The following is a 27,410-nucleotide window of genomic DNA, read 5'->3' on the forward strand; positions in this document are numbered from 1 at the left end:
GGAGCACCATGTAATCAAAGTGACCCGGATGGACAAAAGTTTCACCCTCATGAAGGTTATATTTTAATGGCAGGAAGTAGCATATAATTAAGGAGGGAGAGCAAAATGACAATGAAAAGAAATAATGCAATGAAATGGAGTAGAGAGGTATGTGTGTGGGGCGGGGTGGGGGAGGGAGAACAGCTGGTGTTAGGGTCCCTGTGATAGAGAATATGGTTCCAGAAGCTTCTTAAGGAGGAGTTCACAGTGACTGAGCATTTAATAGGTGGAAGCATGTAAAGCCAGCTTCTGGGCTCCAAGAACAGTCACTCCCATGTCAACAAGTGAGTACTATTTTGTGGGGGCACTTTGAATCTTGACCAAGACCAGGATCAATGCCAGGTTGGAAGCAGTGAATGAATGTGTGAAATACGCTCCCATTCCCCTGAGACAATAGCTTTGGCACTGAGAAAACAGCAGCGTCAGGCCAGCAGCGGTCCCAGTGGGTGTGGGCTGGACTGCTAACTGCCCAAGCATTGGTGCATCTCTCGGGGCCCCACAGGTCTTTGAAGCCCAGGTAACGTTCTCATCCTGTAGACAACTCTAATCTACGCATGCAATAGTTTAACAAATGCGTCAGGGAGAAGCACGGCAGGTGCAGAAGGGAGCTGACCCACAGAAACTGCTGTTGTCACAAATAAAGCCATCAGACAACTAGGATTCTTCCCATTTTATCACGGACTTGCCTGGGCCTTTATTTATCTTCTACAATCGATTCAAGGTCTTTGCAATATCTGGGAAGTGTTGCAGGTTCCTTGCTCCCGCACTCCTAACCCTTGACTAAGGAGAACAAAATGAGGCTGTTTCCTAGATGTGCCGTGTGCTTTCCTCAGCCAGGCGTTCCAGTCAGGGAGCCTTCACCTTTCCAGGAGGAATTTCCCTGTCGCTCACCTTGGGGAAAGCACTGACGCGTGGGTGTGTTTTTCATTCCCTGTCGGCTTCTTAGTCGCGACCTCACTTAAGAATGTGCTGTGGGTTATTCACAGACAAAGTGTGAGTCTAAGAGTTCTGGTTTCACGTTTGCCCCCCCCCCCCCCGCATCCCCATCCCCTTTTGGCTGGCAACTGTGCGCTTCTTTTTAAGGACCCTGTAGAAAGGGGGAGCTGAGGTTGCGGGCCGCTTGAGTTGGTTCTCGCGTCACTCCGCTCTGCATGTCAACAGCGGAGGTCGCCGGCTCCGTTCTGCAAAGCCCGTGGCGGGCGAGGAGAGGGAGGTGTCCCGTCGGCGACAGGCTCCCGTTGGAGGCCGGCGGGCCCGCGGGGTTAACCGGGGCCTCAAGGTCCGCGCCCTCGAAGTTGGGGGCCTCGGGTAGAGTCACGGGCGGCCGCAAGACCAGCGCGTCCCTCTATGCCCAAGCCTCGGGGACGTGGACTCTTAAAGCGTGTCACAATCCAACGGAGGATCTCGCTCTACCCGGTGCAGCCTCCTCCACGGGTCGCGCGCGCGCGGGACTCACGCTGGCGAAGCGCAGCAGGCGAAAGGAAAAGCCCAGAGCTGGGGGGTCGAGGGGGAATGAGGGGCCGGGAGCCGGGGGGATTTCCTCCCGCGCTTCCCTCTCCAACGGGAGCGGAAAATGTGATTTGCTGTGCATTCCAGGCGCGGTTCCCTGGGGTGACCTCTCCCAGCCGGCCCGGGCGGGGGGAGCAGACAAAGCGGCGAGGCGGGCGGAGAGGGGACCCCGCGGGGGAGCGGGAGGGGTGCGGGGGCGGGGGCAATACCGGGAAAGGGGGCGGATAGCGGGTCCCGCGGCAACGGCGGCGCCTGGCCAATGGAGGCGCGCCGCCCCGGGCGCCGTGCTCAGCCGCCGGCATTTAAACCCGAGACCGCGCGATGCCCGACACTCGGTGCGCCCTTCGCGGACCGGGAGACTCAGTGCACAGCCGGAGCCTCGCTCTCGGTGCTGCTGACCCCGCGCCCAGCCCGGGAGGCTCGGGCAGCGGCCGAACGCGTCGCCACGCGTCGAGAGCGCAGGTCCCAAAGTCACGCCACCCTGACAGGTGAGCGCGGGGACACCCAGCAAGGTGGGTGCTAGGGTGTGGATCGCCGTGTGTGTGTGTGTGTGTGTGTGTGTGTGTGTGTGTGGAGGGGTGCGTGCACGCTCCTGTACGAGTGCTGGAAGCAGGGGTAGGGCGCAGCAAGGGACCCCCGAGTGTTGTTTGATTCCGACGCGCTGGAGCCCTTACTGCGCGCAAATCGGGGTCCTGTGGTTCCTTGGGGATGATCCTCCAAGAACCAGTCCCGAACGAAGTCCTTCTTGCCCAGTGCGTGGATACGGTGATGTTGCAGCTCCTGGGTTTGCAAGGAAACATAGAAAGGGTGTCAAGGGCGGGCGGGACAACCTCGCATCTCAATTTCGCCTGATGCTCGTTGTCGCCAGCGTCTGTCAGAGCCAGCCATAATTATGGCCAGGGCTCGAAGTCCGGGCAACAGGTCCGCCGAAACCGCTAGGACTTCCAGCTCGGCAAGTGCCACCAGAGACGGTCCCATGAGCATGGAGAGCTGTGCAATTCCTTGGGACGTTATTTAGGTTACCCTGGCAATTCCATAAATGATGCTGCCTCGGGACGGGGAGGTTCCGGAGAGTCGGTGTTTTCTCTTGTGGGCAGACCGGGAGGTGAGACGGCAGGAGCGCGCCAGCCGCGACGGACAGCAGATGGCCAGTAGCCTGACACCTGGAGAGCGACGCGCGGTCACGGGCGCGGCGTCCAGCCAGCCCACAGTGCGCGGGTCGCACACAGCACTCGTCCGGGGCTGGCGGCGCGCTCGCTAGCGCTCGGTTTCCTATTCCTAGCCTCTCCCCGCCCGGCGCGCGCCTCGGTGCAACTGCAGACGTGCAGGCGCCGGGCGGCGACCACCGGCTGCTTCCCACTTCCGCGGGAGCCCCTTAATCTAAGTCCTCCAGGCACCCGCCTCGCCTCGCTGCGCCTCGCTAGCGACCGATGACAGTGGTCCCTAGCCGTCTGCAGCCGCCCTTCTCGCTCCGACGACCCCTCCAGACCTAGCTCAGCAAGGCGGGATGGGGAGAGGGCGCGTCATCAGCTGTCACCTCCTTGGGGTTATTGTAGACTTCAGTCTTAGGAAGAATAGACCTCCTGCAGGTCTCGCTGGCTGTTGCCCTCAGATTCCGGTGCCGCCTTGGAGGCGCCCCCAGCTCGGCGTTTCGCTTTGCGCTGGGCTCTGGCGACCACCTCTGGTCCAGGCGGACACAATCCCGAGATGACCAGCCTGTGCGGTGAGTCCCTTGTCTCACCCAGAGCTGTTCCTAGCGCGCTCCCAGCTGGAACCATTCCTCTCCATCACGGACTCCGAATTCGGACTCATTTGGACAGAAATATAGCCTAAAAGTTAGGGGTTAAAATCTGCTTTTAAATGTTCGGAGGGCAGAGAGGCGAAGCTCAGTAGGTAATCGGATCTCCTTTTGGAAAGAGCAAATCTGAGCGGTGTGCTCCTGTGTTTATGTTCCCCTGAGACGGTGCCAGGACACGCAGTGATTAAAACAATCTAGGGTGTTCAGTGGGTCACCGGGGTTGTAAGCTACCCCAGGGACCCCAGAGTCGTGGCTTCCTTTAGGCTGTACACACAAGTTAAATAAATAGCGCTGAAGAGGTTACGATAATCCGGATCCCAGGGTGAGGAGTCCTCTTTCACCCCCAGGGTTTACCCATTCCCGTTTCCTCATCCCATTTTTTTAAGGGCAGAGGGGAGGAAAGAAGGGGGCTTGAGGTGATGGACTTGTCCAAGCTAGAAGGGAAGGATCTTAAGAAAACTCGAGGTTCTCCTCTCCTCCCTCCCCACAGCCCAGTCACAAGCAGCAATTTGATTACTATCGCTGAGTAAATGGCACTTTGGAGTTGTTAGTATTAACTAATTACTTAAGGGTTCTTTAGAACTGTAGCGGCAGTAGCCACGTGTGTGTGTCTCTCTGAGTGTGTGCTTGTGTGTGTTTAACCTCTGGGTCATTGTAGGAATTAGAACCTTTTGTAATCTTTGTAATTTCACAGGTTTCCTATTTTCTTAAAAGTTCATTCCGAGTGAAATGTTTTGGTAACCCATCATCTGTAGGAGATCCAGGCTAGCTAATGTAGTCTTTATGTGGGTGAGTCCACAGGAAAGACTGGAAACCTTGCAAGGTCCTCATGCCCCTGAATGAGAGCCATCTCCCTCTGTCTTCTAAACTGAAAGCATGATGACTTCAGTCTCCATGGTCAAGTATTACAAATGTGAAGACATTTCTTGCCAGTAGACCTCTCTCTATAAAAAAAACAAACACAAAAAAACTTTATACCAGAAAAGCTTAGAGCAGTTCTAGGATGGAGAGTAACTCAGGAAACCTAAACCCTTTATATAAAGAAAAGGGGTGGTGGTGGTGGTGGTGAGAGAGGTGACAGCAGTGGCTAACTGGAAGTAAAAGCTCAGGCAAGTGCTACCAACTCATGTCTTACATCTGCAAGGGATTTTCTTTAGTTTTCACATATATTCTCAGAAATGTGTACTAGGTGTTCCTGGCAAAAGAGAGTTTTCCTTTACTGTTGAACAGGAAGATACAAAATCAGTAATTACGTAGCTTGCAAAATTCTTCACAAATCTGCATGCCCCATGCTAACCCCTGTGCTGGTGGCCATGATGGTGCTTTAGGACACTTGGTTGGGACCAGGTAGAGCTGAGATGCAGCCTTGGCTAAACCCTTGCTTCTCCCACTTCAGAACTGAATGACAGATTTCTCACTTCTGAATCTAGACTCCCTGCTTAGTAAAATAAAGACAATAGTCTCTACCTCATATTTTGCTGTGGAAAATGATAGCATTCAGACAGAATTGAGAACAATCCCAGGAATAGTAAGGGCTTGTAGAAGGTACCTGCTATTACTACTAGTACTCTTGGGAGAAGTAATCCTAGTGGAAACTATCAGGAAGTGTCACAGGGAGGTAGTAAGTTAAGTTGAAGATCCCACTTATGGAGTGACGGACACACATCTCTTACTGCAATACAGGACCTGTAACTTGGCTGCCTCAATAGCAGCTGCTCAGTGAACATGTAATATTTATTAATTTCTAACTTATTTCCTGTTGACCTCAGGAATTGTATGTAATCATTAACTTTGTTTTAAAAAAAAGTCTGATCAGCATTGAGCTTCTGAGGTATTTAACTGCCACATCTGTGCAATGTTGGGCTCTACCCTGTTTTTGCCTAAATGATCTTCCAAATAGGCAGGTTGTGCTTAGGGTGCTTGCAATGTGGAGGGCAGGAGATTTTTGTCCTCTTGTCAGTGAGCCATCCATTACCTTTCCTTGCGTCCTAGTTGCAGCTTATATGGGAAAACGTGCTATTTCTTAAGACACTCTTAAAGAGTCTTACTTTTTGTAAATTAAAGATTTGGCTACAGATAACCTTTATTTCTTCCCTAAGATTTATTTCTGAGAAACAGAAAATGTTTATCCTAAAACATGGCCAACACTTGGAGCATTTGTAGTCACTTCCATTACTTCTTACGGCGAGACAATAATTTGATATCATGCCTGTTGAGTGTTTTTATTAAACATGGTTCATTGGGAGGAATTGACCTAGAAGTTCAGGCACAGACATCTGGCTTTCACTCTTAATTTCTACTCAAAACTCAATTAACTGATTCCGAGCAGATTGATTAGCTAAAATGAAAACGACAGCCTGAAAAGTGCTGAAAGGAGCTGATCTAAACTTTTCCAAAGATCCCAAAGAAAAATGCAAAATGCACATAAACAATATCTTCTTCTGAGTCCCAGCTGGAGAAAACTGGGATGAAAGAGCTTTTAGAAGACTAGCAGAAAGGCCATGATCTGCACAGGGTAGAGGGGTTAACATTCAGATTGGCTTTGCGTGCAGATATTTATGCTTGCTCACTAAGGGAGACTGGGAGAAAATCAGGAGGGCGGGAAGACCTGCATCAAGAGGAGAAGGTGATGAAAGAGCAAGAAGGTATGGGTAGCCAAAGGCTTGTGAGGAGAACAATTGCAGAGATTGATAACCATGACAATAGCTTGACTTGGAAAGGCAAAAATGCATTAGGGTAAATGGAGGCGGGGCTTGAAGGAACAGTGATATGCTCTGGGAGGGAAAATCAGAGAAGAAGCTTATCAGGTATGGCAATGGAACTCCAAATAAATGATGTGAACAGGTCATTTCCCAAGTGGAAAATACAGGGTTTGTAACCAATGGTCAGACATTGAAGATAAGTGTGTGTAGCATTTGGATTGACTTTTGGTTATGGGCACCCTGTTTGGTGTTGACATGGAAAAAATATTCTCAAGGAATTACTATTTCCTTGACTTCCTCCATATCTATGACATTTACAAAGTTCAGATGATTTGGTGGCAATACAGTTGGGATTTCAAGAGCAAGGCATTCTTGCTTCTTTCACTGATTAAGCAAGATCAGTATGGGGGCGAGGCTGCTTGAGCATTTAGTCACAGTGACTTGACAGAGCCCTCATCCCAGTACTGGTAGAGACTCATCTCCCTCCCTCTTTCTGATGTAGGGTACCCCTGCAGAATACATGTGCATGTTCAGAAGTCAAGCTCCCTATGACATGCCATTCTTGAAGATGGCTTTTTCTTTCTCTGAAAAACTATGAAATTTAAGATCTTGAAGGCCTCACATAAGCACTGAAGATCTTTAAGGAATGAACTTTTAAAAATGAAAACTTGGCCCTGGTGCAGTAGCCTAATGGCTGAAGTCTTTGCCTAGTACACACTGGGATTCCATATGGCTGTTGCTTCCCATCTAGCTCCCTGCTTTTGGCCTAGGAAAGCAGTAGAGGATGCCCCAAAGCCTTGGGACCCTGCACCCACGTGGGAGACCCAGAAGAGGCTATAGGCTCCTGACTTCAGATCAGCGCAGCTCCAGCCGTTGGGGCTGCTTGAGGAGTAAATCAATGGGTGGACGATCTTCCTCTCTGATTATATGATGTTTCAATTAAAAAAGTCTTAAAAACTGAAAATTTATTTCTATTCAGAATATATCTTATTTTTGAAATAATTTTTGTTCTTGAGAAATAAAAACTCCAGTTTGTCACTCTAGATCTCTTTGGACTTATGGTATACATGTTTTCATCGAAACAAGACGTCTGTGCAAATGAAAACCAAAACCCTACAGTTGAGCCACTTTGAACTTACTGTTTCATTGTTGGCATTTGTCATAGTGTAGGCAGTGGCTTCATTTAACAGATACTCTCTGCAGTGGTTTGTATAGGAGCAGGTGAAAAGTCAGGGACCATTGGCAGTTTTCCTAGAAAACTAAAGACACGTATTAGGAAGCTTTCAAGGCTAGGGGTTTACCATGCTGAGGGTCAATCAGAAGTCAGAATAAAATTGGCCCTTCTGCTCATTGCAACCAGTGAAGACATTTTAAAATGCCAAGAATGGGGGAGCTGGTATTGTGGTATCATGGTTACCCTGCCACTTGTATTGACAGCTTTCCATATTGGAGGGCTTGTTTGACTCTCAGCTACTCTGCTTCCAATCCAGCTTCCTGTTTATACACCTGGAAAAGCAGTGAGATTGGCTCAAGTGCTCCAGTTTTTGCCACCAATGTGGGAACCAAGGATAGAGTACCAAGCTTCTGGTTGCAGGCTAACCGAACCCTGACAGTTGCAGTCATTTGGAGAATGAACCAGCAGATGGAAGATTCTCTTTCTGTACCTTTCAAATAAATAAAATGAATCTTTTCTAAATATTCAAACAATGGAGACTCTGTCAATCACTGTGGTTCATAACAATGAGTCATTTAAGGAGTTTCCACAAACATCTACTGTGTGTCAGGTGATGAATAAAGCCTCATTCACCCTCACACTAGGTATTTATTCAGTAACAGATGTGGAAATGCCAAGAACAAAATGTTGAATATAAAGATGGCCCTAGGATGGTTCAGAGGAAGAAGATTACATTGGAGGACGGGGAGTAGCTCTTGGTGGGATGCTCTTGGTGGGAGTAGCTCTTGGTGGGAGTAGCTCTTGATGAGAGGGGATGGCCTTACAGTGTGAAACTGTAATATGCAGGGAACATCTGCTCCCAGAGGGTCTAAGTAAGCCTCACCTCGGAGACAGGCTTTGCGAGTGCTGGAGTGTGAGGGCTGAGTTGGCCTGGGGACCATGTTTAGTCTGTGTGGAGGAAGATTGGGGGCACAGGCCCAGCGCCAGCTTACACACTCCTCCTCTGAAATGGGCAGTGAATTAATTTTATCTTAGGTCTGTGCCTTTTACTTCAGATCTCTGACTTAGTTGATTAAATAGCACAAACTTGTGAAAGCTTCTCAAATTCTCAACCTATTTGTCCAGGAGACTTCATGGTCATGGCTCAAGTTATCTTGGTCTCTGGAGAAAATCAGTACTGTTTTATAACTGGACTTTTCTCATAAATGATTTTTTTTTTAAGGCAAAACAAAGAAATTAATTTTTTTTGTTGTTGGGGGTAGAAAAGACTCTGTTTAAAGAACAGGGATGTTATAACATAAACTGACAAAAGCCAGGGAACCTAAAGTCAGAGCAGGAGATAAATGTCACATTATCAAGCTCCAAACTCAGACTTGCCCAAAGTATTAGGTTAATGTTTAAAAGATGATGCCATTTAAGGATATTTCAAATTGAATATTTAATTATCTTGGTTTGCCATCCTGAAGGTTGAACAGTTTTAACTCACTAGAGACCATTTGTTAGAGGGTGCTGTTTCTGCACTGCCTTTGTATTGCAAAGATGATTTCTCTAAATAACAATACTCTCTTGTCCTGTTTCTGCAGGGGATGGAAATGATAAGGTTTCTATTACATTGATCACGGTAACACTGCTGTTCTGTAGAGAGCAGGGCAACGGGCACTTCACAGCTGTGTTCTTGGATTCAGAAAACAGAAGGAGTGGACTGGGGAAATATTTTAGTGTTCGGTTCAGATGGCTGGGATGGCCTCAGGAGGAAGGCTGTGAATTGTGAAACTGCCCTTGCTGAGAAGAAAAGCCTCCCATATTAAAAAAAAAAAAAAGTTATTTCATTGAAAGATAGTACCAGAGAGAGGAAGGGAAAGAGAGAGAGAGAGAGAGAGAGCAAACAGTGTCACAGGCAGCAGCTTAATCCACTATGCTAGGAACCCAGCCCCATCCTTCCACATTCTAGCAATTCCCTCTGGGCCCATGACTACAAGTGCTAAATCTTAGCCTCTCACAGTCTGCTAGGCAAATCTACTCAGAGTCTGCATTTTGACAAAATCTCCTGGTGATCACTGTTTTTGAGCCCTAGACACACTGCCCTAGCAGAGTCGTGATTAAATGGACACATCCTATCTGTATGCATTTGGAGTGTTGTCCCCTGGACCAGTCAGGGTGGCCTGGTTTCCCCAATTCCTGGGGACAATTTCAACCTCAAGAATTATCATTTTGCCAAGAGGTGCTTTTTACCTTTTATTCAAATGACATGCTAAATGAAGCAATAATAATTCCTAAATTAAACAGTACATACAAAAGGCTGGGTACACAAAAGCAGAATAGGCAGAAGGAATATGTGGAAATATAGGTGAAAATAGGTTAGAGAAAGTTACTTGAGCAGAGAATGCTGGTAAAGAACCAAACTCCTGGTGTGCAAAGTAAACATAAAGCATCCATGTAGACAGGACCCTGCGCTGTGAAATTCCACAGTCCCAGCTACCACCAAGCCATAGGCAGTGAGGGAAAGAGCTATTCCCCCAGCTAACTGATGCTTTTACAAAGTGAATTCTTTCAGGCGAAATGGAGTTGCAGCCAGATGTGTCTGAAGTAGCATTTTGTAGATCCTGGAATTGATTGCAAAAGATATATTATCTTAGCTTGCAGATGTCAGCCTTGGTGGCAGCAGATGAGGACCCAAACTGTCTCATTTGCATGTGAGCATGCAGTGGTTAGTGTATCTATCAGTCATCTAGAGTGAAGTAGCCAGTTACCTTATCAGTTAGCAACTTGGTTCAGTGACAGATCGGGTTACAAGAACAAGCTTAGATGAAATCAGTGCTGTCAAAGCATAGTTATATGAACATGAATAAAATATCAGATCACAATAGGGGAGCAGTGTGATAATTCAGTTGTGTCTGCACTATGCAATGGCCAAATCATGATAATGAGCAGTTCTGTGTCTCCAGGAGAATTGCAACGGTCTAGCACTTCTCTCCTGCATACTCCTTTAAAACGGATTGCCCCACTTCTCCTTCTCTCCCTTCTCTGTCTGCCCCACCTTCCCTGAACACTCTCACTCTAGGAGGATCTTCCCTTTACCAGTCTGCACTTTCATTCCCTTTTCCTCTCGTCATCCGTGTGTTCCCACTTCTTGTCAGTTCCCCTCTACCTCATCATCCATTTTTTTGCCTTTGTTCTTATGTGGCCCCTATCTAGTTCCAAACTCAAGCACAGTAATTCATTGTCACTCATTAACATATTTGTGATATTTATTAATGCAAATATGTTCATAAATCTATTGTATTGTGCCAATTTTTACCTTTGAAAGAGACAAAGATATAGATATGTAGATATGTTTGTGGGTGACATATCATTTAAAGGGCAGAAAATGCATATTGTTGTATGAAGAATGATAAAATGAGTATCTGTGCTCACCTTAAAGATAAGAATGATTTTATTGAGGATGGTCAGGTTATGTGATTTGCTGGGTATATCTCTTCTATCTGCAGTGACATTATATATTTGGTCAGCATTTGATTGCTTTTACTTTTATATCAAAGTTGATTTGAGAGAAGAGGTAGTTGGACCCTTGCTACAATGTGTCATTTATGAAGAACTAAAATGACTTTACCAAAGTCATGTATCAAGTTGTTGCCTCCCAACTGAGATGAGAAACTAGTCTCGAATTTTCACCCTGTGTGCTTTCTGTTAAGTTGCTGTCCTTCCTCAAGTGCTTTCTGGGATCCTTTCTGGAAAAGAAGAACCCAGGAAAAGCAATGCAAAGTCTCATGAGCATTTGACTCACTGAGCCAGGCACGGCCCAGCATTGGCTTTGGGGAAAAGACAGAGCCTTCTCTAGTGGATGACGCCTTCTGAGCAGGGAGACTAATTGGTCAGTCTGTAAAACAAGATAAACAAACAAACAAACAAACAAAACCTCTCCCAAAGAAGTACAAAGATAATATGGCATTGACACAGCAGAAATGTACTAAATATGGCCAAATACAAGAACAAATATAGTGAAATGACCACAATACAAGTCTAATCTAGATAGTGTCAGAAGGCAGACAGAAATGCTTGCCAGAGTTCATGCATGGAGAAATAAGTCCTGGCTGAATTTAAGCCTTGGGTAATTCCTTGTGTGACCCTGGACAAGCCTCTTCTTGGCTTGGTGACCTGGAGAGTAAAGGAAATCAGAGGACCCAATTCACAGGGCTCTTATGAAGTACAAGTGCACTGTTTAATATAAAGTGTTTAATGAGAGCCACATAAAATGTCAGACACCATTATTCGTTTTTCAATCACCTTTCCATTTTTCATGTCTCTCCCTCTCTGTTTATCCCTCCTTTAGTATGAGCCGCACAGCCTACACTGTAGGAGCCTTGCTTCTCCTGTTGGGGACTCTGCTTCCAGCTGCAGAAGGGAAAAAGAAAGGATCCCAAGGCGCCATACCCCCACCAGACAAGGCCCAGCACAATGACTCAGAGCAGACAGAGTCACCCCAGCAGCCTGGCTCCAGGAACAGAGGACGAGGCCAAGGGCGGGGTACAGCCATGCCGGGGGAAGAGGTGCTGGAGTCCAGCCAAGAGGCCCTGCATGTGACGGAGCGCAAATACCTGAAGCGAGACTGGTGCAAGACCCAGCCACTTAAGCAGACCATCCATGAAGAGGGTTGCAACAGCCGTACGATCATCAACCGCTTCTGCTATGGCCAGTGCAACTCCTTCTACATTCCCAGGCACATCCGGAAGGAGGAAGGTTCCTTTCAGTCCTGCTCCTTCTGCAAGCCCAAGAAATTCACCACCATGATGGTCACCCTCAACTGCCCGGAACTCCAGCCACCTACCAAGAAGAAGAGGGTCACACGTGTGAAGCAGTGTCGTTGCATATCCATTGATCTGGATTAAGCAAAGTCCTGTCACAGCCAGCCTGTTCTAGGGAGGCAGCCCCAGGCAGGCTCAGAGCCAGACCCCAAACAACCCAGTTCTTACTTGGCTTTCACCAAGAGGCCAGAACTACCAGCTGCTTCCTGGCAGTAGCCTGCTTGTGCGTAGTTTGTGTGCATGAGTGTGCATGGGGGCCTGTGAGTGTTCTCAGACACCAGAGGAAACAGTCTCTGCTAGAGGACATTTCCTCCTGTGTAAACACATCTGGTTCAGATGGGGATGGTCCACAAAGCTCACACCAGCCCGACACATCCAAAAGGGCAGGGCTGTCGTCTGCCTCTGCCTTGGCCGTCCTTGCACCCTCTTGGGGACTTAAGAGTGAATCTTAACAAAAGAAGTTTCTAGTTTGTGGGACGGGGATCTGTGTTAGTGCGCATAGACTTGGAAAAGTTACTGTAATTTGTGCTTGCTTCCTCCCTTCCCCAGTCCACTCATTCTTTCTTAGGTTCACAGTGACTATTTCAGTTCTTACCCCATGTCTGCCAAGATTTCAAAATGAATTCACTTGACTATGGATATGTTTTTCATTTTGCAGAGACCTTCCAGACTCTGGGGGTGAGGGAGTTTGGTGTGGACAAGGACAAGTGGGATAGAGGAGTGAGAAAAGGAGACTGAGGGTGAGAACCTGTGCGCTCAGCACAATTCAGGAGGGAAATGTGTAGATTCTTTAAAAGGCAATTCTAAATCCATGAGCCCTGCTTCATTGAAAACTTTCCCTGATCATTAATAGACCCAAATGAACAGAGGAGAAATGTGATCACCAAAAAATCATCAACTTTGTCCCTACGATCTGCTGAAACTAGGTGAAATCCAACACCAAACTGAAAATACAAATATTTATTCCTGTTTTCAGAACCAAATAAACAAACTAATTACAGCTAGAAGTGTATTTTGAACCTTCCTGGTTTTGCCATTGTTGGGAGATTGAACCAGAGAGAAGACAAGAATCAAATAAATGAAAGGGATTGTCTCTGGCTAAGGATTAGTTAGGTTTTAATACCCGAAAGAGTTGTAAGGGATATGGTGTGTGAGGTTCCAAGGGGGAAATTCTCTGAGAAAGCAGATTATTGGGGTGGGTAAGCTGGCCATCTACTGGTATATCCATGTGACATTGTACCCTTTCTCTCTTATCCTGTGATTAAACTTGATCTGCTTCCAATGCCAATGCCTACTTAGAATTTACCAGAATGCCAAAGTACAGAGTGGATGTGCCTTTCTGCACTTTGGATTTAGACAACCTGTTCTCTTCATGCCTGAGGTTTTATTTGTAGACCTCCCAGATGCTCTTTTTTGCCTTGGATCTTCCGAGCCTCACTAGCCAAGTTATGTCATATGAAAAACAAACATAGACTTGGGATTCAATTGTCCATCAAGGCTCCAGCATTCAAAGAACCATTGCAGCCAAAGATGCTGTTTTTATTTGTTTTTGTTTTGGTCCAGTGCTTTCCCATCTAACAACTAAACGGGAACCATATTTTAAGGCAGAAACGATCTTGAACGCCCAAAATGTTGGGTCTAATTTTAAAACTTTTAAACTCACTACTGATGATCCTACACCAAGAACATTTGTGCAAACACATAGTCTGTGCATTGTGTATACACAGTTTGCTCCTGCTTTAAATTGTTGCATCATCCACATCCTCCAACAATAAAGCACAGAATGGATTTAATTAAGCACACAAATGTTAAAGCAGGAGTTTGAGGGTTGCGGGGAGAGGAAAAGAAAGGGGAAGAAACTGAACATGTAAAAACCACACCAGAAAGGAAAAATGACATTCAGAACCAGCAAACATCGAATTTTCCTTGCTGTTTTAACTGTGCCACAAGCATGCAATTTTGTTAAGAAGAGATGACTTAAGTTGGCAGAAGTGATCTTCTTTTAGGAACTTGTACCACAGCCTTGCATGTAAGTCGGATTTGGCTCAAGTAAAGAGAGTTTCCTCAAAATTAACTTCACGGGGATAATTAGCAGCATATCCACCCAAAGAGCACAGCCATAGCTTAAGAGGAAAACGTCTGCTTTTCTTACGGTGCCTATATTAAGACCAGCACAACTATGATGTGTCATCCAACATTTATTGAAAATGCCATATCTGTTACATATTTTAGTGGAGTCACCAATGATGTAATGCTATAATGATTTTCATTATCTTCATGGAATTTCTAATGGCAAGATATCTGTGATCGTAATCTTACCTGTTAAAAGTAATGCCAAACACCAAATCAGAATTTTATGATGTGTACTTTGTGTTTGGCGTTAGAAGAGGAAAACACACATCCTCTAAGTTGCTTTTTGTTACTGTAATTCTTCAAAGTTAAAAGTGTAAGTGAAAAATCTGGAGGGAAAGATAATTTCCACTGTGTGGAATGTGAATAGTTCAACAAAAAGTTATGGTTATTTAATGTAATTATTAAGTCAAAGCCTTTGGTCACTGTGAGTCCCAGCCTGTTTTCTGTTTCTCCTTCCTGTGACTGCCTCTGAGCTGGGCAAAGAAGAAGCTGGCACAGGTGTGTGTGGTCGGAGACTTTTATCAGGTCAGAGGGAAACAAAATCTCGACACATCTGAAGATGCATTGCAGAGTCAAGATCTGAGATTTTATTTTTTTAATCGAGTGTTCCTTAAAGGTTAACATTTCTGAAGAAATATTAAGAAAGACTTTTAATGTTATTTTGGAAGACTTATGATGTGTGTTATACAAACAAATAGTAGATAATAATGCAAAGATCACAAAGTCCTGTAAAGGGGAAAAAAAGTCTAAAATCAAAACTATGTCTAGAACATTTATAAATGACCAGCTAATGCTTAAGAATGAGAGTAGTTCTATTGATTTGTTATTCTTTAAGATATTTAATATCAACCTCACTATGTATTATGCCTCCTTTAATCATTTTAAAACAACAGACAGTAATATAGACTGTGATTGAGGGGCCTTGCTGTGTATGAGGGTAAGAGGGGATTTGAGAATCTCATAAAAGCTGATTTGGCTTGAAGTTTTTTAAATCTGTAACTAGATTCTAATTTTCACCTCAATAATGTTCTATATAATCTTTGTCAAACAGCAACCAATAAATTAAACCTCTTCTCTCTGTGTATATGTGTTTTAAGTGGTAGTGTTTACAGGGCAGGATTCACTCACTTCTGGGGAGGGAGCTACAGGAGACACTGAAATCTCTTTTGAGTTTAACTGGAATAGATCCCATGTGCTGAGACCTTTCTTATCCTGCTTGGTTTCAGTAGGACACCATGGGCCATGGCAGTTAGAGGCAAGGAAGAGCTGGCTAGTCAGCAGTTCCAAGTACCAGTGCTTCTGCTTGAGGGAAGAGCTGGGAAGGCTGGTGGTAGGGGAAGAGTTTTTACAAATGTAGCAACTTTATTTCAAGAGTCTCCTGCTGAAAGTTTGAAGGAAACAGGAAGAAAAGCTTTCTCTGTGATACCATGAGCTGCCCCTTGAAGAATGGAACTCCTCTCCTTCGAAACATTTTAAAGTATCAGTATGCTAGATAACATGTGATAGGATGACAGGTAAGGTAGTTATTGCCCTGAGTGTGCACAACTCAGTTAATGGATTTCTAAGATCCTTTCCCCTTCAGAACACAAGATTACATGGTCAGTATTGGTGATCTGACAATAATAGGAACAATCTAAGCTACTCTTCGTAGAGTGCTTAGGTAGGATGCTATGCAAAGAGCTTTATTTGAATTGTTTCTCACATTTCATGTTAGTTCAATGGGATAGCTGCCATTATCATCTTGCCTGAAAGCAGTCATTTATATGATCTTTGTGTAGCACCTGAGTTCTTTAACAACAAACACAAGGTTTTCAACTTTTATTAATTTTTTCTGTGAAAGACAAAGAACTCAGAAGATGGAACAGTAAAAATAGATGCAACTCTTAATTATTCTGACCTAATGATGAAAGCCACCCTGAGGTTAGAGTTGCCATCTTCAGGAGCTCCAACATGTTAGTGAGAATCTTAAAGGTCAATTATATACAAACGCTTCTTTGCAGGCCGTGGACTGCATATCCTCAAGAAAGTTCTGGAGAAGACCCTAAACTCTGCCCTTATGTTGATCTGGAGACACTACACAATCTGAAATGAAAGCAAAGGCAGACTTTTCAAGTTTCTGGCTGAGTGATAAAGGTGTGCCTGAACTTTACACAGAGCTCCTTGGCAAAGACTAGTAAACTTAGGGATTCTAAGTATCTAAGGAAATCACAGCTCAACTATTAACTGACCACTAAACTGACCAAGCAGATGCTTCAGCGGCTGTACCGAACATGTATTAGAATTTGCAGAACTAGTTTAGAAAAGTCATCGCGCAAAGAAATAAGCAAACAGCAACGAACACCAATAAACCCTAAAAAAGGTGGGGGGAAGGGAGACTGATTTCAAAAGCTGTTGTATGATTTAAAATGCCAGTTTTCAACAAAAATTTTAATGAAGAGATACAAACTGTAATATGTAACAAAAAGAAATCATGTAATTGAAGAATAGTATAATCATACTGAAAAATTCACCAGAGGGAATGAATAGCACACAAGATTGGGAAGAATTAGTGAACTTAAACACAAGATATAGAAAAAATTCAAGTCAAACTAGAAATGAAACTTAAAAATATCAAGAAAACTGAAGGAACTTATGGCATACCATCAAATAGACCACTACTTTTCATTAGGGGGGTCCTAAAAGGAGGGGGTAGAGAGAGAGAAAGAGAAAGAGAAAGAGAGGGAGTGAGTAACAAATGATGAACAGAAAGCATGTCAAAAGGAGGAATGAATGAAATCTTTCCAGTTATTAGGAAAAGATCAAATCTGGTCCAAGAAAGCTAAAGGACATGAAATAAGATTAATCCACACAGACACACCACAATAAATTGGCCAAACGTTCATTGGAGAATTTAGAAAATAGCTAAAGAAAATGATTTGTCTTATTCATAAATGCATCCATAAGACTATTAACAATTTTTAATAGCTTGACAGGCCATTGGGTTGTGAGACAATTTATTCAAAAAGCTGAAAGCAAAGAATTGCCAATAAATAATACACATAGCAAAAATTGTCCTTCAACAATGCAGCAGAGGTGGAATTTCACATAACACCAAAGATGCTGCTTGGGATCCCACATTCCACATGGAAGCACCTGCCCTTGATTCCTGGTTCCAGACTCCAAGTCCAACTTTCTACTAAGGTAGACCCTTGCAGGCCGAAGTTAGGGCTCAAACTGAGTTCACACCACTTGAATGTGTGAGACCTAAACTATGTTTCTGGCTCCCAGCGTCAATTCTGGCACAGTGACGCTATCTGCAGGCATTTTGAGGGCAAAATTAGCAGACAAGCACATTCTTGATGTGCTTAGATGTCCCTCTGTATTTCAAGTAAATAAACAAACACATAAAAAAATTTTTCAAAAGAGTACACAATAGAGAGAAGCTAGTATCAACAAATGATATTACAGAAATAGGATATTTACACATAAAAGAATGAGATCGAATACTTACAGTATACAAAATATCAACTCAAAATGGACTAAAATTTAAATATAAAGCCTAAATGTGGAAAACTTCTCAAACAAAACACGGGGAAAAGCTTCCTGACTTTAGTCTTAACACCACATTCTGGATGTGACACACAAGAAAAGGTAACAAAACCAAAGAGAAACAGTAGGACTACTTGAAACCAAAAACGTTCATCACTATAGTTACACATCCTATGGGAGGGGAGATAATATCTGCAAACCACATGGGTAATGAAGATTAAATATCTAGAACATGTAAGATACCCACACAACTTTACAGAAACTCATGACCCAACTAAAAAAATGAACTATGGACGCGAACAGATGTTTCTCCAAAACAACTTATAAATGACTAGCAGTTTTATGAATAAATGCACAGTGTTACTAGTCATTGGGCAAAAGCACATTCTCTGATGAGAGTAGCAATTATCAAAAAGAAAGAAACCCAAGAGACAAAATAAGTGTTTGGGAGACTGTAAATAAATTTGAACTCTTGAATATTGTTGGGGGAATACAAAATGATGAGTTGTGATTGAAGTATATGGAGGTTCTTTAAAATTCAAAACTGCAATATATGTGCATTTATACAGAAGGATTGAAGTTGAAATCTGTTCCCAGTGCAATGGCTAAATGGCTGAATCCTTGCCTGGCAGCAATGGGTTCCCATATGGAACTGGTTTATGTCCCAGTCACTCCAGTTTCCATCCAGCTCCCTGCTTGTGGTCTTAAAAGCAGTAGAGGATGAACCAAAGCCTTAGGACCCTGCGCTCTAATTGGAGACCCAGAAGAAGTTCTTGTCTCCTGGCTTAGAATCAGCTCAGCTCCAGCCATTGCAGCCATTTGGGGAGTGAACCAACAGATGGAAGATCTTTCTCTCTGTCTCTTCTCCTTTTTATAAAATCTGCCTTTCCAGTAAAAACAAATAAATCTTTAAAAAAAAAAAGATTTAAATTCTTTGGTATGGGACAACATGGATTAAATCTGAAGACTTTATAGTAAGTGAAATGGGCCAGTTACAGAAAGATAAATGCACAATTTCACTTACATGATGTGCTAAAATGGTTACAATCATAGACTCAAAGAGTAGATTTGTGGTTTCCAGGAGCTGGGGAAGTGGGTGGAGTGGACAGTCACTCGCCAACAAATGTGAAGTGTCACTTAAGCAGAGTGGATGAGCTCTGGGGATTTGGTGCAGCACAATGTAGCTATAGTCAAAGGTAATGTATGACACATTCAAAAACTTGCTCACAGGTTAGATCTCAACCCCATAAAATCAAGGAAGCCACAGGCTGGCACAGTGACTCGAGAGGTTAATCTTCCACTTTCGAGCATTGGCAATCCCTATGGCTAGCAGTTCATGTCCTGGCTGAAATAATTGCACAATTTTGAGATATTTTAAATATTTAAAAAAATATTTTAGATGCTTTTAAATATTTTAAATCTTTAAAAGATTTTGCCTCCTAGGTTCACAAATGATAATAAGCCTATAAGCCAAAGCCTATCAAAAGTCATCTTTGTCAGGAATGCAGATTAAACTGAAAAATGACACCGTCTTCTATAGAAAAAGTGGAACTTTTTTGGACTGAGTTATGATTCAAGTCAGATCAACCTTTGAATCATCCCATGCTAATTATATATTACTCTTTAATAAATTATGCCAAAACTTAGTAGCTTAAAGCAACAAGTATTAGAATTGAATCCATTTTCTGATAGGGGTGACGCTGTCTCAAAAATCTGTCTTGAGTTTGTAATCAAGCTGAGAGCAAGAGGTGGGTGACCTCTCAGGCTTGGCTGGGGTTGCAGAATCCACTCTCCCACAGCTTTTGGCTGTGGGCCTCAAGAACCTAAAATTGCAGGCCCCTCTTGACAACATGGTAACTGGATTTGTGCAGAATGAGTAACTGAAGGTCAAGAAGGAAGCCACAGGCTGGCACAGTGACTCGAGAGGTTAATCTTCCACTTTCGAGCATTGGCAATCCCTATGGCTAGCAGTTCATGTCCTGGCTGCTCTAGTTCCCGTCAAGCTATGTATGTCGTGGGAAAGCAGCAGAGGATGGTCCAAGTCCTCAGGACCTGTACCTGCATGGGGGATCCAGAGAAGCTACTGGTTTCTGGATTTAGACTGGCTCAGCTCTGGCCATTGTAGCCTTTGCGGAATGAACCAGCAAAAGGAAGATGCTTCTGTTTCTCCTTTTAAAATCCGCCTTTCAAATAGAAATAAATGAATCTCGTTTTAAGATTTAAAAAGAAGTATTTTTCAATCAGGAGAATAAATAGATTGGTATTGATTTACCTTGTCATTTCAAAACTGCGAGCTTAGGAAAAGAAAATTAATGTTGAAGGTTCTAAATCTTTGGAGGATTTATACAAGGAAATTAAGGTGCTTAGAAAGAAATGAACTGCAAATTATAGAAATTAGCCTCAAATCATGTTCAATATTTGTGCTCTACTAGGAAAAATGCTGCAAATTTTTTTAAGTTCATTCTTATTTTCAGTAAATGAGTCAGTGGATGCTCTTGGGTAAGCCCATTCTAGCTAATTTAGGGAGTTAAAAGTGGATAGTTCATAGAATCTCTGGAAGCTAGGATGATGTCTAAGAATATAACGTGCAGAAATTAACTATAAATTCCCCCATACTCTGGGCCTACTGTAAGCTGATGAGAAAACCTGTGTGTGAAAAGGTTATTAAACTGATCATCCTTAATGCAAGATAAAGTGTTTGAAAGACCTTTCATTGAGGAAACTTGATTCTGAGACTATATTGTTTCCCAAGAGAGGAATTTATTGCACTTGTTTTGGATACGCTGATAATATTCTATGAGGGTTGAAGAAAGGAGCTAGATGAGTTTTGTTTGCTTGTTTGTTTTTGATTTAAAGGCTTTCTTTAATCCTTTTTCAGCTTTGGGTCTCATCACTGTCTTCAATGGCAGCGTTGTTTGTTTGTTTCCCTAAACTCACAACTTCCTAGATTTAATTTCTTGAAAGAATAAGCTTTTTCTCTGGCACATTAGGTCACCTTAAGTTGTAAATGCTCAATAGAACCTAATGTTCCAGAAATCCATTGTTATATGAGAAGCAATTCTTTTCTTTTTTAAGATTATTTTATTTTTATTGGGAAGTCAAATTTACAGAAAGATCCTCCATCCATTGGTTCACTCCCTAAGTGGTCGAAATGTCCAGAGCTGAGCCAGTCTGAAGCCAGGAACCTGGAGCTTCTTCCTGGTCTCCCACATGGGTGTAGGGTCCCAAGGCTTTGGGTGTACTCTGCTGCTTTCCCAGGCCACAAGCAGGGAACTGGAAGGGAAATGGATCATCTTGGGTAGGAACTGGTGCCCACATGGGATCCCAGCTCATGAAAAGCTAGGACTTAAGCCACTAGGCTACCGCACCCGGCCCATGAGAAGCCCATGGGGGCTTGACTTTAAAAGCATTGCATCTTGGGCCCAGCAGCTAAAACCCTCACCTTGAACATGCCAGGATCCCATATGAGCACCAGTTCTTATCCTGGCAGACCTGCTTCCCATCCAGCTCCCTGCCTGTGCCTTGGGAAAGCAGTCGAGGCTGCCCCAAATCCTTGGGCCCCTGCACCTGTGTGAAGACCCAGAGGAGGTAATGGGCTCCTGGCTTCAGATCGGCTCAACTCTGGCCGGTGCGGCCACTTGGGGAGTGAATCAACCGATGGATGGTCCTCCTCTCTGTCTTTCTTCCTCTCTATATATCTGACTTTCCGATAAAAATAAAATAAATCTTTAAAAAAAATCATTGCATCTCATCGTTTAGTGACTTGACTGAATTCAGCTGAAGGGTACTTGTTTGAAGACATTTCTCATACAGTTGCTATCACATAACACTTGGAGCTTTAATCAGCTAAAGGCTCAAGTGGGTGGATGCTTGAAATGACTCACTCATGTGTTGGCAGCTGATCCTGGCTACAGCTGAAAGCTCAGCTTTAAGTGGTCTCTTCATGTGTCTTGGGCTTCTTAGAATGCTGTGGTGGGTTCAAGGGCAAGTGTTGTGCAAGAAAGAGGAAGTGAAAGTAGCTTAAGAACTGGGCCCAAAAACATGCATAATGTCAATTTTACCATTCCCAGTTGGCCAAAGCAGATTGAAGCAGAGGGTATTTCCAGATGTAGATGGGAGAAATATTAAGTAATTTGTAGTTAGCTTTATTGCATCCAACTTCCTTGCCTGAGAGAAGAGATGGGAGGTTCAGCTTCTCAAGACAAATGTGGACTCATCGCATGTTTTCAAGTTTTCAGTTCACCATCTATCTTCTATTGTGTCTTGCCTCTGAGTCTTGTCCCTTTTAGGGTTTTAAACTCAGCTTTATAGATTTCTATTATACTATCACTTTCTATGCTACCAATTTCCAACTCCTGAAAATTTTGTTGAGATCATTCAATTTCCATTAGCTTTTTCCCTTATTCTTTTTTTCTTACTTGTTCACATATTTTAAAGTCTTCACTTTCATTTAGTGGAATTTCACAAGAAAAGCAAAAGATAAATTTACTGTTGTACATTTATTTATGAGTCCAACAAAAATTTACATCCATTATTTCTTGATAATAACTCAATTTTGCAGAGTATTTTTAAAAGATTTGTTTATGTACTTCAGAGGCAGAGAAAGAAAGATGGATCTTTTTATTTGCTGGTTCACTCCCCCAAATTCCTGCAACAGCTGTGATTGAGTCAAACTAAAGCCAGGAGTCTGGAATTCTACTTAGTTTCATCCCATATGAGTGACAGGAACTCAAGACAATGAAGCCTAGTCCTCATCTACTACTTCCCAGAGCATTAGCAGGAGACTGAATTGGAAGTGGAGCAGTCAGACTTAAATCAACACTCCAATACCTTATGGAGGTGTCTCAAGTGATGGCTTAACTCACTATGAAGTGCTTGGTTGTTTTGGTTGGATCTTACTAATTTTGAAAGAGTTCAGACACTTAAATACATTAAATGTATCAGCTAAAAGTCAGAGACATAAAATAATTTATACAATGGTATGTGACTGGCTTTCTTTGTTTTCTTTGTTTTAAATCATCCAACAAAGTGTTCTGAAATTAAGTCTAAAGATTGCAAAGAAAGTCAGAGGAACTACAACTGATTTTTCACTTTTTTTTTCTATCTTTTTGAGGAAGGAGAATGTAAGGTATAGAGCTCAAAAAACTAGAATTTGTATTGCATTGGAGTGGCCCATTTTTTAAAAATATGCAAATGAATAATCATTGTCAGGGACCTATTTAATGACAAACAGGGAAGATTTTGATGACATGGCTCAGCTTCCTGCTTCAGACCACACTGTTCATTCTGTTCACTTGATCCACATGTTGGGCTGTGAGGGTTTTTGGCCACCCCCCCAATTTATTTGCAGGAGCCCATTTTGCTGTGCTGATGGTAGTGACCGAGTTTTAAAGAAGATGAACCCATAATGTCTCCCAGACATACTACAAAGGAAATATAAGTCATCAGATCATTGAATCTGGATCTGGGCCAGGATAACTCGACTCTTCTTGCAGAAGGTGCCATGGGATCTCTCCTGAAGGCAGGTGATGGAAGAATTAGGTCCCCTCAGCCTTAAGTCTTTTCTGAAAGATGATAACCATGCTAATAAATTTAGTGCCACATTCTTTACAGTGTGCTCATCCGACCCCAAGAACAAGGCCATAAACCATAATGGGGACCATGAGGTTTTCAATTATTAGACACTCATTTCTGTGCTTCACATTTTTCTCCTTTGCCTAAATTTGGCTTATGGATTATGCTTTCTCCAGGAATGGCAGAGGTCAGGATATGGGGAAAGAATTACCCTTTAGAAACTAGAAAATTAACTAATAAAATAAAACCTAGACTCTGATGGAGAAGACAATGTATTTTTGCTATTGTACCTATCTTAATGAACTGAGCCTTGTCTCGTGGGGGTGGGAGGGAGAGTTATTTCTGAATCTTTTCCGACTCTTAAGCTATTTCGTGTTATCACTACCTTGACTAAGTAAAGCATTTTTCTTTCAGTTGTTAGTAGTTAGGATATATACAAAACCTATTTCCCTGGTTTTTCTGAGAGCACTAAGGCACCCATAAAAGTTTGTGGGATGTAACATTGAGTCCCAGGGAGAGGTTGTGAAGAAAAAAAAATAGAACTTGATTGAATTTCTTGCCCTGATATTGGTAATTGCAGGGATCAATTAAGGCTACAAGAATTCTTTTTTTTTTTTTCACTTTTTTCTTTTCTTTTTTCTTTCCTTTCACTTCTTTCTTTTTAAAAAAGATTTATTTATTTTTATTGGAAAGGCAGAATTACAGAGAGGAGAGACAGAAAGACCTTCCATCTGCTGGTTCATTGCCCAAGGGGTTACAATGGCTGGAGCTGAGCTGATCCAAAGCCAGAACTTACTTCTGGGTCGTTCATGCTTGTGCAGGGTCACAAGACTTTGGGCCATCCTCTACTGCTTTCCCAGGCCACAAGCATGGAGCTGGATGGGAAGTGGAGTAAATGGGACCCAAACTGGTGTCCTTATGGATTCCAGCCCCTCTCCCTCTACATTTTATTAAACTGTTTAACAATTCATCTGATCTCCATTCTGTCTTTACTTCAATACCAGATGCATAACAACTTCTCACCTGCAGTGCTCACCCATGAATCCAAGGAAACTGACACTGCTCTACAAATATAATTGAAGGGTTACTAATGTTTCTGAAATATCATATGGAAAAGATCTCAATTTCAACTCCCTCCAGAAACAGATGACCTACTAATATTCTACTCTGAGACCCCTGGAATGAAGAGTTAAAAATCCTTGCACTCTTTCTTTTCTCTTTCTCTCTCTCATAAGATTTATTTATTTGCATTGGAAAGGTTGATTTTTACAGAGAATGAAAAACAGAGAGAAAAAGAGAAAGAGAGAGAGAGAGAAAGAGAGAAAAAGATGCTTTGTTTGCTAGTTCACTCCCCAAGTGGCCACGAAGGACAGGGCTGAGCTGATCCAAAGTCAGAAGCCAAAAGCTTCCTCCCAGGGTCCCAAGGCCTTGGTTCATCCTTTACCAGGATACAAACTGGTGCCCGTATGGGACCTGGCACATGTAAGGCAAGGATTTAGCAACTAGGCCACTGTGCCGTTTCCAAGGCTACTTATTCTTGTGCTCATATGACACTTAAAAAAAATTTTTTTTAATGAAAATCTCAATCTGCTACCTATAGCCTCCTTAGTGAGGGCTGAATTAGAATTATAGAAGAGAAGCATACCTCTTAGATACGTTTACTTGGGTGGGATCATGCCAAACTTCTAGATGGTCTTCTTTTTACATTTTTGGTTGGCAGAGAAACTTTGATTTGAAAGGTTGGATGATAACAGGTGAGAAGAGAAGACTAAGGTAATAAGTTAAAATTGAAAATCCCGGTTTGCTTTGTCAGTTCTCAGAAGGCACTTGGGCAGGCAAAGAATTAAAATTAATAGGAGAATGCAGTCATGCAAGGGCAATGCGCAGGAGGGACTGGTGAATAGGAAATGTTTTTTTGGGGGACGGGAGCTCCTTCTGTGGAAACCTTATCCACTACCTTGGCCAGCAAGTGAACCATGTTATGAGGTGAGTGCCTGTGGAGTCGTCATGTGATGTTACAAATTCAGAATCCATATTACCATCACTGCGTTCCTCTGCTTTTGGTGGGTAAAAAACTGGTGAGTGGAGGGAGGGTCATAATGAGGCACTGAATATTTGGAAGATATTGTTAATTGTGGTACTTCCCATTTCTTTGAAATGTTCCCCTCAGAAACAATTATAAAGAAAAAAATCATATCCTGAGTTTAGGCTATTTGTTCATGAGAACAAATAAAGTCAGTAGTGTGCAAGTTGAAGAGTTCCTAATTTTGGATACTATGAAAACCTTATAAATGATTGCACCCACTCCATCTCTGCCATCAGTGAGATCTTACATATGTTATCTAGAATAGAATTTATACAGGCCATAAGTCAATTTCCAGGCACACAGTAGACCTTTCAAAGCTGTTTTTATGAAAATTTATGGTAGAACAGATCTATGTTTTTATAAGCAAAATGCAAGTTTTCAAGTAAACATTTAGTGACTCAATCTAAAACTGAGCATTTGGCAGAAACAGATTCATTTAATCCACAGTGAATGAGTATTTTCAACTGTAATGATAGCTTTACAAAACTTAAGAGTTCTAGCTTTAGGAGCAGGGCTACAGAGGCGTGGCCTTTGGCCTGGACTACGTCACATGGCCAAGCCTTGGACCCTTGACCAACAGAGAGACCCAAGTGGAACTCATCAGTATACTTGGGAGCCTGTTTCTTTCTGAAAGTATCTGGGACTCTGACGGATTCATCCAGTTAGATTCACTTGGAACTTTCAAGTTCCTTTTTCTAGACCCGGAAAGAGAGAGTGTGGATGAAACTAGCTATTGGTAGGTAATGTGATCTGCTTTTTGTAGCAAGCCAGAAGCCAGATGTCCCCTCCCCTTTGATCTGAACAACACTTTAGGCTGCAGACAATAAGATTGGTTTTAAATTTATTGTCTCTTTGATTTCTGCATTCTAATGCTTTTTAAATTCTTTACACAAGTCAGGGCTATATATAGCAACTGGGGTGGTTCAATGAAGGCCAAAAAAGGAAAAAAAAAAAGCAAAAAAGCAAAACCAATAGCTTATGAGAAGTGCTCATGTATGAGTCTCTGGAAGGAAACAAAGCCAATTTACTTGGGGACAGGAGCTTTTCCTTTCACATTTGTTTAACAGAATTAAAGTTACCTGCTTCCAGTTCTCAGCCACATACCTGAGTTCATTGTAGAAAATTCTTCTGAGCAAAGCCATAAAGCAGAAGAATTTGCCTTATGCGAAGAAACCTACATCAGAACGGCCTGCTTTTCCAAGCCCTGTGAAACCTACACCCAGGTTAGGGTTTTCATCCTGTCTTTGACCATGCAGCCCCTGTCAGGCGATCACCTGAGTCCACGACCTTCATTTTACTAGGTCTATATAAGGAGATGTAGACTTTGAAGCTCAAACCTTATCCCAGCAAGAGGTGTAAAATGGCATTTGGGAATGTCCTTCAATTAATTTTAAGGAAACAATATTGACAAGGCACTCAATCAAATGGGAACAAACATTTAGCTCAGTTCCTGCCTGCAAGTGAACAACACCATGAGCCCTTCTAACACCAGGATGTTCAGGGGTTTACACTAACTCATTGGCACAAAAGGGGTTCAAATCTCAGTATGCTTTCCTTAAGCTGTGTGACATTGAGCAAGTCATGACTTCTCTCCACCTCTGTTTTCACCTCTGCAATATAGGCAAACCCAAGTTACTATCATTCTGTTAAACGTAAAGGAACTTCCACAATCAGATTCTGTTTGAGCCCCAGTGTAGCCAGAGCAGCTCTATTCCCTATATTTTAGAATGAGGAACTGAAGGGGTCCAAGGGTTTGTCAAATGCCTTATCCTTAATTTCAGACAAAGTTGAGATCGGGACTCAAGCCTCTTTATGTCTTCTGTAGCATAATGCCCACTGGCCACTTTACAGCATGTTGCATCTGCCTCTGGCCTCTGCACCTGTGTACTCAAAGGACCAGATGAAGTTTGGTCTGTAAGAAGCCTTTGCAAATGGATGCAGCCCATAACAGCACAGTTCTGGTTTTTCTCCCCATGCTTCCCCTATCACCTTTCCTTAGAAGAAAGACAAGCCATGGAAACACTCAACAACGAGAGGAGTAAGGAAACAGACACTGGTGTTTCCT

At 43.0% G+C, this 27,410-nt stretch overlaps 1 protein-coding gene across 2 annotated transcripts; it reads left to right on the plus strand.

Moving 5' to 3' along the window:
• Nucleotides 1–1,847: 1,847 nt before the first annotated feature.
• Nucleotides 1,848–15,239, plus strand: GREM1 (gremlin 1, DAN family BMP antagonist). 2 transcript variants are annotated; one of them, XM_004578203.2, is made up of 2 exons: nucleotides 1,848–2,036; nucleotides 11,553–15,239. In XM_004578203.2, exons 1-2 carry the CDS (start codon nucleotides 1,870–1,872, stop codon nucleotides 12,106–12,108), a joined length of 723 nt encoding a protein of 240 aa, XP_004578260.2. In that variant the 5' UTR covers nucleotides 1,848–1,869; the 3' UTR covers nucleotides 12,109–15,239. The 2 variants fall into 2 exon arrangements, with proteins under 2 accessions (XP_004578260.2, XP_058521336.1); XM_058665353.1 differs by having other exon boundaries at nucleotides 1,893–2,060.
• Nucleotides 15,240–27,410: the final 12,171 nt, after the last annotated feature.

Source organism: Ochotona princeps, chromosome 6 (assembly GCF_030435755.1).
Source record: "Ochotona princeps isolate mOchPri1 chromosome 6, mOchPri1.hap1, whole genome shotgun sequence".
Lineage (NCBI taxonomy): Eukaryota > Metazoa > Chordata > Mammalia > Lagomorpha > Ochotonidae > Ochotona > Ochotona princeps.